General features: G+C 41.0%; 1 protein-coding gene across 1 annotated transcript in view; it reads left to right on the top strand.

Moving 5' to 3' along the window:
- GRM3 (glutamate metabotropic receptor 3) overlaps positions 1-5,044 on the top strand; it is a 522,963-nt gene extending 517,919 nt beyond the window's left edge. Inside the window, exon 6 of the mRNA XM_063926928.1 lies at positions 1,150-5,044. Within this exon, the coding sequence (XP_063782998.1) occupies positions 1,150-1,232 (83 nt within the window). The 3' untranslated portion in view covers positions 1,233-5,044. The remainder of the gene's footprint in view (positions 1-1,149) is intronic.
- The last annotated feature ends 7,435 nt before the right edge of the window (positions 5,045-12,479 follow it).

Here is a 12,479-nt window from a genome sequence, read left to right as displayed (position 1 = left end):
AGGCCATTCCAACACATTTAAATGTTTCCCCTTAAACCACTCGAGTGTTGCTTTAGCAGTATGCTTTGGGTCATTGTCCTGCTGGAAGGTCAACCTCCATCCCAGTATCAAATCACAGGCAGACTGAAACAGGTTTTGCTCAAGAATATTCCTGTATTTAGCACCATCCATCGTTCCCTTGACTCTAAACAGTTTACCAGTCCCTGCTGCTGAAAAACAACCCCACAGCATAATGCTGCCACCACCATGTTCTGGCATATTGCCAGGTTGGTGATGTCAGTGGTGACGCTGCGGGGACAGCGCTTAGAGATCACATGATCTCCAAGCACCGCCCGTCCACACAGAGTGGACGGGAAATGGGTTGCATCAACCCGGCTCCCCATTCACACCACAGCGAGCCAGGTTGAACACGTATTCAACCCTGCTAGCTACCTGGATTATTCCAATTGGGCCCTTTCAGACCATACAGTAACACGGGTTATGTGCGCTCATGTGCAATAACCTGTGTTAAAAGCTGGCGTTCTAAAAGGGGTATTATTTGTGCAGTGCTTTCACTCTGCCACAGATTAATGGTGGATTAGCCTTTGGATCTGTTGTGGTACAGGGGGTTGAAATCCAATGGGTATCAAAGGTGGGTTACAAATGACAATTTAAACTGATACATAGTAAATTCTGATATTATAGACTGCAATCTGCCATCTATGCCCAATATTAATCTGACAAACCTGACCTTTAGTAAATTTACCCCTAAATGTATTTGCCGAAAATTGAACATCAGCTTTTGGTACGACAGAAGATTCCAAGGACACAGCAGAAAAACTGGTATCAGAAGAAAAATAATATATAATGGCAAACTGCTCAAATCAAACTGATAACATTCCTCCGGTGCTGCAGGAGTGGGTTGTTCTAGACAAGAAAAAAACAAAAGCGTTTTTCCCACGTACCCTACAGGCTATTAGCAAGCCCTTAGGGTGCGAGGGAAAAAACATTTTGTTTTTTCTTATCTGAAGAAAAATGTCAACTGATTTATTTTAGGGCTGGATTTTTTCTTTTCACTAGTTTGTAATATTGTTACTTTTGTTTTGCCTTTCTTATATTACTTGTATACTTCCCTTACATTTATTTTTATTTTGTCTGTTTATTTTTCAGCCTCAGCCTCGGCCTGTGCACACTACACACCTAACATCTGCAATGGAGGAGAGGTTCTAGACTCCACTACGTCTTCCTTATAATCGTTATCAACATTTCTGACCTTATGGTTTTTAGACTGTTAGAAAATATGCACTTCTTGTGCAGTCCTGTATTTTTATTTTGCAGAAAATAATATATTATTCAGGACTGTACACAATGATGTTCTAGAGCTTTTTAGACAGGTTCAATGACCACTGTAACATAAAGATTTAGAGACCATGTACATAAGGTGCATTATGTATACAACAGAGATGAACAAACTTTTAAAATCTATTCTGTTATTTTTTCACCTTTCTGCATTTGGTAGTAACATTTTGCACATTTTGCCAGTGGAATCTGATCTGTTACAGAGCGCACACATCTACGGGTGATTCATATTGGTATAACCTATTCGAAGAATATTGGTTTCAATAGGTGTCAGTGGAATGTGAAATGGAGATTAGTCCACACAGATGTCCTTATTTGGTAACAGCGGTATTCAGAGTTACAGCAGTGGGCACAGAGTTAACAGTGGTAATGCAGGCTGTGACAGCGGTGATAGATCTAACAGAGGAGCTAAGTCCATACAGTACTGCAGCACTCTATCATGTGGTTCAAACAGAGTGCATGCTCAGTAACACAAAACTGACGTCATCCCACCAGCACATCAATGTACACAGAAGGAGACAGTGCAGAGTTGTATGAATCTTATTTACAATTCCACTTAAGGCTGAATGGCCACAACTGGCGGGTAATGGGGTATTTGCAAGTAGGCAAAGTTAATGGAAGGTGTGACAAGGATTGGGCTGGTGCTAGTGATGGATATGGACGAAGTGGCTTCATATATCTGGGCATACGGGTGAATAATATCCACATTCATTCCATGTACGCGAAGCAATTGTAATTGTGGATAGTATGCAGCTCTTAATCTGCTTCACAGGGCATAATAACATTCCATATAACTCAATGTCTTTATAGTATCTCTGTGAAATAGCCGGTTTCACCATGAATCTCGATTTTACCAGAAATGTCTGTATAATTTCGCTCATCTCTAGTACACAACTTGCTGTTCCCAGCATCTGCCATTTCAGTATATGGTCATTTACCTTCCTATGACTATTTTGTAAGTTAGGTTAAGGTTGTAATAACTTTCAGATTGCATATAATTACAGGTTATGTAACTGGTTGTTTTTGCACAAATGAGGCAGTATTAATGTAAAGAAGCCAGTAATAAAATCTTTACCAAGGTTTTCAGCATGTATTTCTTGGTAATTTTCAACTATTTTGTTGCACTGACATAAAGGTTTCTGGAGATATAAAAAGTAAAATGAATGTATGGCTTCTGGAGTAATTCTGCAAATGACTGATATGGAAACAATACAACTTATAAAGATATATCAGTATTAATTTAAAATAGCACTATGTTTCTTAAATATTTACAGTAACAAGCTTGGTTAATTTTCTTCACAATACACTGGAACTATAGAGGGAATCAATAATATACCCTGCAATGACCAAGACATTCAACTGTCTGAAGTATTTGTCCATACTGTATGTACTCAAGAAGAAGCCCTACCTGTTTACAAAGGCATTGGTACCATAAGTGCAGCGGGTGCAGCTGCTATGAGACCCAGAGCTGAGAGGGGCACCACCTTTCCTGTCAAAGTTACTTATGCTATATACATTTTTCACCATTGGGTGGTACATAGGGGCCCTTACAAACTTTTGCCTTGGGGCCTGCAGTATATCTAGTTATGTCCCTGGACCTGCTCATTGTAATGTAGTATAAAATGAACTGGAGGGCATTCTAATGTTTCATAATATGAGCTACTGTAATGTGGCACAGTATGAAGTGGAGGCACTAAAGTGTGGACTAATATGAATTGGGGGCACTGTAATATGACATAATATAAACTGGGGACACTGTATGTCTTAATTATGAAAAAGGGGTACTGAGTTGCATTATGTGTACTGACATCCCTACAATGTGACATAATGTGAACTAGGGCACTACTATGGTTCATAAAATAAGCTAGGGCACTACTATTGGGCATAACATTAATAACTGCTGCAGAGAGGTGTCTAGAAGCAGCCCCTTCAAAATGTTGCTATGGGGCCCTCAAAGTTCTGGCAATGCTTCTGTCTGTTTAATATATGTAATGACTTCAGTTGAATATGTTACATAATGAAAACAAGACCCAACTACACATAGTTATGACCAATATGTATTTTTAAAGAAGGCAATGGACACAGATACTGTATTAGGTTTAATGGGCCTAATACAGACCTGATCGCAGCAGCAAATTTGTTAGCTAATGGGCAATACCACATGCACTGCGGGGGGGCAGATATAACATATGCAGAGAGAGTTAAATTTGGGCGGGGTGTGTTCAAAGTGAATTCTAAATTGCAGTGTAAAAATAAAGCAACCAGTATTTACCCTGCACAGAAACAATATAACCCACCCAAATCTAACTCTCTCTGCACATGTTATATGTGCCCTCCCTTCCCCCGCAGTAAACATGGTTTTGCCCATTAGCTAACAAATTTGCTGCTGCGATCAGGTCTGATTTAGGCCAAATGTTCACCTGGCTGTTTACAGTGGAAGACAGAAAAAATGGATTGTGCACACCTTAGATTGACAGTTATTTTTAAATGAAGAAAGTTTTGCTTTCTCCCACTTAAGAAGCCCTTTCTCCCGCACAAAGTTAAGGCATCCATTTTGCGAGCTGAGCCAACAACACAGCTGGTTTACAAGAAACCGATAGCATATGTGCGGCTGAGACTTGCTGTCACAAGGCATGACTAATTTTGAGGTAAATTGGTAAGGAACATTATTATAAATATTGGTTCATACCACAAAAGTATGTCCACTTGAGTCAATATACTTGCTAAATATCCACATAATCAAGAGTCAATTACAATATACATTTACTGTGCTAATGTATTTACCTAATTTAATCCTGTTCTCTCTTCAGAGTATAATCATAATACTTCTGCTTGTGATTCATACCTCAGAAAATCAAAGAATGAAAGGCTCATTGGATTATATGTAAGTCAGATGCTCATAACTATCGCTTAGTATGTTAACAAAAAATATATGATTTCAACACAGACTAATCTGTCTCTATTAAAATATGCACCTGACTTCCACCCCGACATTAAAAAAGCACAAACAGGGCTAAATTGGTTGAAATCTAACAGGAACAGATTGTGAAGGAGCCATTGGAAGTATATGGGAACTCCTATGCTGAAAGACTTACAGTAAATTGAAAGCACACGAAAAGTGAAATAATGAACAATCTTATAACAAAGAACTCTAAGTAAAGCACAAGTCCACTTATTTTATTCTCCTTCAATGCATTTTTGATCTTCAAATGAACACTTTCTACCATGACTAATCTGTAACTGGAATGAGCAATGTAAAAAGTTACGGAAAGGACTAAAGAATATACTATATTGTGATTTGTATTTCACTAAGCTGTGTATTCGTAAATTCTAACCCTAAGGAACACATAAGCTAAAAAGTGTTTTTACTTATCTAGAAATATTATTAATAGAAACAATGTAAATCACTGTGGTCACATTATCCAAAATGTATGTTCTAATGTATGATGGAGATACAGAGATGTTTAGACTATTGAATATACTGTACTAAACCTGTCTTTCTTATAATGTAACTGCAGATTTTGTATGAACAGTGAAAAAGATGGGTGTCTTTAGCCGATAATAGTATTATTACAATATTGTAAATCCACTGTGCAGGTTACACAAATTATTCTTGATTGACACTTTTTTTAATAAACGTACTAAATATTGGTTACTATGAAAGACAGTGCTGCGTGTCTTGTTTAAAGTTCAGAATGTTCATTCAAATTCTTCCAATAAAAATTTTTATGTTTGACTAAAGTCATCTCTTTTCTCATCCTATGTATAATAAGAATTTATACAGTATTACAACTCCAGGGTTCTGTGTTTCATACATACATTCATATCATTACATTAATAACTGACACGTACAACTCTAGGGACTTCCTGACCGTAGTTGGGACCTGCTTTTCATCAAAGCCTAGTATATGGATAGAGGGAATGGCATTCATACATCTAGTACTATTTTTCTGGAAAAATAGATTCAGGAACCTAAGGAGTCTGAGGGGAAACTATTAAGAAAAGTGATAGATGATAGATAGATAGATAGATAGATAGATAGATAGATAGATAGATAGATAGATAGATAGATAGATAGATAGATAGATAGAAAAGAAGGCCCTCAAAATGGACATTAAAATAAAATAAAACTTATCTTATGAAAAATACATTTTGGTCTAGGACAGGTTCAGGAACCCAGTTCCTGATTATGTCATATTTAATGAGAGGTTCAGGAACTGAGTTCTTGCTGGTTACTGATGACAAATAGCACTGTATACATCTGATATGGTGGACATAAAGGATGAAATACCTACATTTTATGAGGTATGCAGACTGTGTACAGTGACTGCCAGTCTAAGTATGACAGCAATTACATACTTTGGGAATGGATGGATGCATTATGTGATGCAACTGGGGTGACATACTGTACACCCAATGTGAAGGAAGCAAAGATGTATCACTTTATTCCTTGAGGAAATAGTAGCATGGTACAGTACATACATTCTAAAGTGTCAGTATCTCTCTGTACTCAGGTTGTGAATATCTATGTCACTAACATTTAGTAAAGCTTTTATTTAAGTTGAAGGACAAAAAAAAATGAAACCTATAGATATAACGGTGCACTCTTATAGCACTCTTGGGCAGAGCTCTTTAGCCACAGCATGCCTCTATGCGTGAAAATTTGAATCATACATATCTCCTTTGCATCTGCACTTGTGACTAAATGGCATGACTGACTGGTAATGAGGCAATTGCATAAGGCTAATTAATGATGGTGTGTAGATGGAATTGCAACCTATGCAGAGTTGTTTGTACGCAGATGTAATCCTGAAACTCCAAATTATGTTAAAATATGGTAATACAGTTTATTGGTGCATATAAATGGTGTTAACAAAACAACATGCAATTCAAAAGAATGATAAGCAAATTTGTGTGAAAGTTCTTAAACATGTCCTTCATATCTTAAATCATCTAATGAGGACCCATTATCAAATGATACTGAGAATCTATAGTCTATCTTACCACAGATGTATTAAGCACCAGTGGGGTGCTAATGGTGTGTTACCCCCACAGTGTTTGTTCCCAGAGTGTAAGTCATTTGTGTAGCAAGTTCGGTGTAAAATTGCTTCATGCATTCCAGAGTTATGCTGTCTGCTGCTGCCTCACCCCTAGGGGTGCTAGGAGTGTCTTACCCCCACAGTGTTTGTTCCCAGCTTGTAAGTCATATGTGTACAAAGTTTATTGTAAATTGGTCCAGGCATTCGGGAGTTAGGCTGTCTTCTGAAATACTCTGTGCTGCTGTCCCACCCATAGGGGTGCTAGCTGTGTTTAACCCACACAGAGTTTGTTACCATATTGTACAGTAAGTCAGATGTGTACCAAGTTTGATGTAAATTGCTCCAAGCCTTCCACAGTTATGGTGTTTGCTGACATACTCTGTGCTGCTGTCCCACCCCTAGCGGTGCTAGGGGTATCTGACACAGTGTTTGTTTCCAGAGTGTAAGTCATTTGTGTAGCAAGTTCGGTGTAAAATTGCTTCATGCATTCCAGAGTTATGCTGTCTGCTGCTGCCTCACCCCTAGGGGTGCTAGGAGTGTCTTACCCCCACAGTGTTTGTTCCCAGCTTGTAAGTCATATGTGTACAAAGTTTATTGTAAATTGGTCCAGGCATTCGGGAGTTAGGCTGTCTTCTGAAATACTCTGTGCTGCTGTCCCACCCATAGGGGTGCTAGCTGTGTTTAACCCACACAGAGTTTGTTACCATATTGTACAGTAAGTCAGATGTGTACCAAGTTTGATGTAAATTGCTCCAAGCCTTCCACAGTTATGGTGTTTGAGGACATACTCTGTGCTGCTGTCCCACCCCTAGCGGTGCTAGGGGTATCTGACACAGTGTTTGTTTCCAGAGTGTAAGTCATATGAGCACCAAGTTTGTTGTAAATTGCAGCAGGCATTCCAGAGTTATGCTGTCTGCTGAAATACTCAGTGCTGCTGCCTCACCCCTAGTGGTGCTAGAGGAGGAGGGTGTCTTCCCCCCCACAGTGTTTGTTCCCAGATTGTAAGGCATATGTGTACCAAGTTTTGAGTACATTGCTCCAGCAATTCCGGAGTTATGCTGTCTCCTGGTATACTCTGTTCTGCTGTCTCCCCTCCTAGGGGTGCTAGGGATTTCTAATTGATTTAGTTGCCTCGGCCGTGTTTTAATATGCTTGTATGTAAAATTTCACGATCTTCGCTTGTAAACTGTGGATTTGTATAGAAAGACAGAAGGACACATTTTTTGCTTTTATATAGTAGATGTATATACACTGCTCAAAAAAATAAAGGGAACCCTTAAACAACACAATGTAACTCCAAGTCAATCACACTTCTGTGAAATCAAACTGTCCACTTAGGAAGCAGCACTGACTGACAATCAATTTCACATGCTGTTGTGCAAATGGAATAGACAACAGGTGGAAATTATAGGCAATTAGTAGGACACCCCCAATAAAGGAGTTGTTCTGCAGGTGGTGACCACAGACCACTTCTCAGTTCTTATGCTTTCTGGCTGATGTTTTGGTCACTTTTGAAAGCTGGCGGTGCTTTCACTCTAATGGTAGCATGAGACGAAGTCTACAACCCACACAAGTGGCTCAGGTAGTGCAGCTCATCCAGGATGGCACATCAATGCGAGCTGTGGCAAGAAGGTTTGCTGTGTCTGTCAGCATAGTGTCCACAGCATGGAGGTGCTACCAGGAGACAGGCCAGTACATCAGGAGATGTGGAGGAGGCCATAGGAGGGCAACAACCCAGCAGCAGGACCGCTACCTCCGCCTTTGTGCAAGGAGAAACAGGAGGAGCACTGCCAGAGCCCTGCAAAATGACCTCCAGCAAGCCACAAATGTGCATGTGTCTACTCAAACGATCAGAAACAGACTCCATGAGGGTGGTATGAGGGCCCGACGTCCACAGGTGGGGGTTGTGCTTACAGCCCAACACCGTGCAGGACGTTTGGCATTTGCCAGAGAACATCAAGATTGGCAAATTCACCACTGGTGCCCTTTGCTCTTCACAGATGAAAGCAGGTTCTCACTGAGCACATGTGACAGACGTGACAGAGTCTGGAGACGCCAAGGAGAACGTTCTGCTGCCTGCAACATCCTCCAGCATGACCGGTTTGGCAGTGGGTCAGTAATGGTGTGGGGTGGCATTTCTTTGGGGGGCCGCACAGCCCTCCATGTGCTCGCCAGAGGTAGCCTGACTGCCATTAGGTATCGAGATGAGATCCTCAGACCCCTTGTGAGACCATATGCTGGTGCGGTTGGCCCTGGGTTCCTCCTAATGCAAGACAATGCTAGACCTCATGTGGCTGGAGTGTGTCAGTAGTTCCTGTAAGACGAAGGCATTGATGCTATGGACTGGCCCGCCCGTTCCCCAGACCTGAATCCAATTGAGCACATCTGGGACATCATGTCTCGCTCCATCCACCAACGCCACGTTGCACCACAGACTGTCCAGGAGTTGGCGGATACTTTAGTCCAGGTCTGGGAGAGGATCCCTCAGGAGACCATCCGCCACCTCTTCAGGAGCATACCCAGGCATTGTAGGGAGGTCATACAGGCACGTGAAGGCCACACACACCACTGAGCCTCATTTTGACTTGTTTTAAGGACATTACATCAAAGTTGGATCAGCCTGTAGTGTGTTTTTCCACTTTAATTTTGAGTGTGACTCCAAATCCAGACCTCCATGAGTTAATACATTTGATTTCCATTGATAATTTTTGTGTGATTTTATTGTCAGCACATTTAACTATGTAAAGAACAAAGTATTTAATAAGAATATTTCATTCTTTCAGATCTAGGATGTGTTGTTTAAGAGTTCCCTTTATTTTTTTGAGCAGTATATATATATATATATATATATATATATAAGCTACCCTCTCTATGGCTGGCCCCACCCCCTGCTGTCCTCCATATCCTTCCGATTCCTAGCCCCATCCCACACCCTCCATCCCTTCGTCCCCCATCACTATCCAGGTTTCATAGCAAAAGTACATAGCATGACAACCAAATCTAAATATCACACCATTGTCTGGGAATTCTGGGTAGGACAGATAACTGTGACATGGGTAGTAAAAGTCCCTGAAAATAACAGAAGTCATGGTTCGGAGTCAATTCAATACTCAGGGATAACGTACCCAGAGTATGGTGAGATTCTCAGTCATTGAATGGGAGAAGAAGTGGACCTCTGGTGACATAGAGTGAGCTCAGGAAAAACAAGAGGGAGGAGGACAATATTTGCAAGAGCTTGTATACTAAAGGGAAGGGTCCAGACCAATTATTGAAAGAAGTGTGAAATCATATGGTAAAAGTGGAGTTTCAAACCAGTAAGACAGACTGATAGAGCTTGCCTGGACTTCTTAGTTCTTTTTTTCCTGTACCAGCTGCTTTTTAATGTCAATTGATCTTCATTGAAACACCACCGAAGCCTTCCATTATCCCTAATTCTAATCCCTACTCTTTCAAATTTCATAAGCAGCACCAAAGAAAGGGTTGCCATCATAGCCCCCAGCCAGCCTCCAAATAAGTGCCATCTCTTCCACTCTCACAGTGCCTGGCACCAACACAGATCTTGCTTTAGAACAATGAAGCCAACAGCAGCTTGCATGGCTCCCATTAAAACCCAACTGTCTGGACACCCGCCCATGTGCACAGCACATTAGAAAACACATACAACTGCTGCGCTAAAGCACACACACTTACACATGGACAACATACTGCACAATACATGCTGGTAACAAGAAGTCATTTAGTGGTTTTTCTGTTAGACATTCATGTATATGTAACACTGTTATAGTAAAGGAACATTTTTATTTGCTTTCTATAATTATAATACAGGTATGGAATCTCTTATTGAAAATGCATTGTACGGAAGGGTTGAAAACAAGATAGAAGAATAAAAATGGAATAATTACAATTGTTCCATGTTAGTTTTATACACACATTGGCCCTCATTCCGAGTTGTTCGCTCGTTCTTTTTCATCGCATCGCAGTGAAAATCCGCTTAGTACGCATGCGCAAAGTTCGCACTGCGACTGCGCCAAGTAACTTTACTATGAAGAAAGTATTTTTACTCACGGCTTTTTCTTCGCTCCGGCGAACGTAATGTGATTGACAGGAAATGGGTGTTACTGGGCGGAAACACGGCGTTTCAGGGGCGTGTGGCTGAAAACGCTACCGTTTCCGGAAAAAACGCAGGAGTGGCCGGAGAAACGGTGGGAGTGCCTGGGCGAACGCTGGGTGTGTTTGTGACGTCAACCAGGAACGACAAGCACTGAACTGATCGCACAGGCAGAGTAAGTCTGGAGCTACTCTGAAACTGCTAAGTAGTTAGTAATCGCAATATTGCGAATACATCGGTCGCAATTTTAAGAAGCTAAGATTCACTCCCAGTAGGCGGCGGCTTAGCGTGTGTAACTCTGCTAAATTCGCCTTGCGACCGATCAACTCGGAATGAGGGCCATAGTGTATTAGGGCTGATACAGAATTGGTCACAAAAAAGGTGTAAATGACTCCATAACATATCATATGGGAAAGCATATTTCCACCTATACTCAACAACTCAACAACAGCTGTAGCATATGTGTCTGGATTAGGGCAGGCCAATGCCACAGACAGTAAAGTCCCACTTGTTACCATGTTATAAACCATTTATTGAATATGCAACAAATGCATTCACTATTGTCAATTAGGATGTTGAAGTAAAGAGTCTGTGGTAAAAGATAACAGATGTACATTTTATAACATTGATTCATAGCTGAATTGTGGAGCTAATTCAGGTCGCATCGCACTGCAAAATCAGCGACGGGACCCGCGTATGCATGCACAGGTCCCGTCCTACGCATGCACCCACAGTTAATGGGGGTGGCCCACATTAAATTCGAATGCCTCTGCCAGATTGACAGGCAGAGGCGCTCGCGGGGCGACAACGCTCCGTTTCCAAGGTGGAGATGGAGCATAGAGGGGGCATGGCAACGCAAACAGGGGCGTGTCAGCGGCGTTTTCGGGAGCCGCTCTGAACTAAAAAAATTTGGCGGATCTCCTGCCATCACAGCCAAGCTCCGCTGGCAAGAGGCTTCCATCATTTCTGTGATCATGCTGTAATTGCAACGCAATCGCAATTACAGCTTGATCACAGTGGGTGGGTGGTGGCCTGCAATCAGTTTACAATCCTTACTGAATGAGGTCCTGTGTCTGAGCACAGAACACTCTCCTGGCTCATTATTCTAACACAGCTGAACTACTAACTAACATGGAAACTACTTAATCAGCACAAAAGCCACCTAGACTGGCCATGCAACAAACAAATGTAAGAGACTCTTTTTACTTCTATGAAGCACATTCATCATCACTATTGGCCTGTTTTTGTAATGGGCGCATTCATTATTAGGTGCACAAGCTTGCATGAGAGAACCATCACCATATTCAGATGTGCTGGCTCCCAGGGCCCCACTGCATCCTATGGGAAGGACTGCCATAGAAAGACTACCAGGAGAGTCTGAAATTGTTAACTTCACAAGCTTAGTCAGTGGAACTCCCGCATAAATTGTTACTCTATGTACTGTAATTAGACATGTCATTGTGAAAATTCAGTGGCTCGCCTAACATTAATAGCTGTAGGAAGGGTAGCACATACAATAGAGTGTCAGATATCATACACAATTCTTTTGACCATTAAATTTATGTTTAACTATGCAATTTAAAAGAGCACCAACATTTATGGCTATTTGTCAGGGACTTAATGGAAGCAATTGCTATATCAAGTCTTAACATTTATATAGCATAAGAGTGTGTATGAGGGTTGGGTGTAGGTGTAAGTTGTGTCAATTACATGTGACCATGGTCATACATCAACCCCAAAATACAGGTAAGTAGGTGTTACATCCATAGGGTGGCCAACAGCACTCTTAAACAAATGTTTGTCTCACACCTATTGTAATATTTATTTTGACTAATTCTACCCTATAGAAATGACATTTTTAAACTGGCTAATAACATTAGTACATAGTGTGTGACTGGTCACTAGAGAGTCAAGTAAATTTCAACTTATAGTGCCAGATTTTTATAAACAGGGGTGAAGTGCAGAGGAGCATCCACATGTGGACAGTGATGTAA

This window comes from Pseudophryne corroboree, chromosome 6 (assembly GCF_028390025.1).
Source record: "Pseudophryne corroboree isolate aPseCor3 chromosome 6, aPseCor3.hap2, whole genome shotgun sequence".
Lineage (NCBI taxonomy): Eukaryota > Metazoa > Chordata > Amphibia > Anura > Myobatrachidae > Pseudophryne > Pseudophryne corroboree.
The sequence above is the reverse complement of the archived record's forward strand: the minus strand, read 5'-3'. Positions and strand labels throughout refer to the sequence as shown.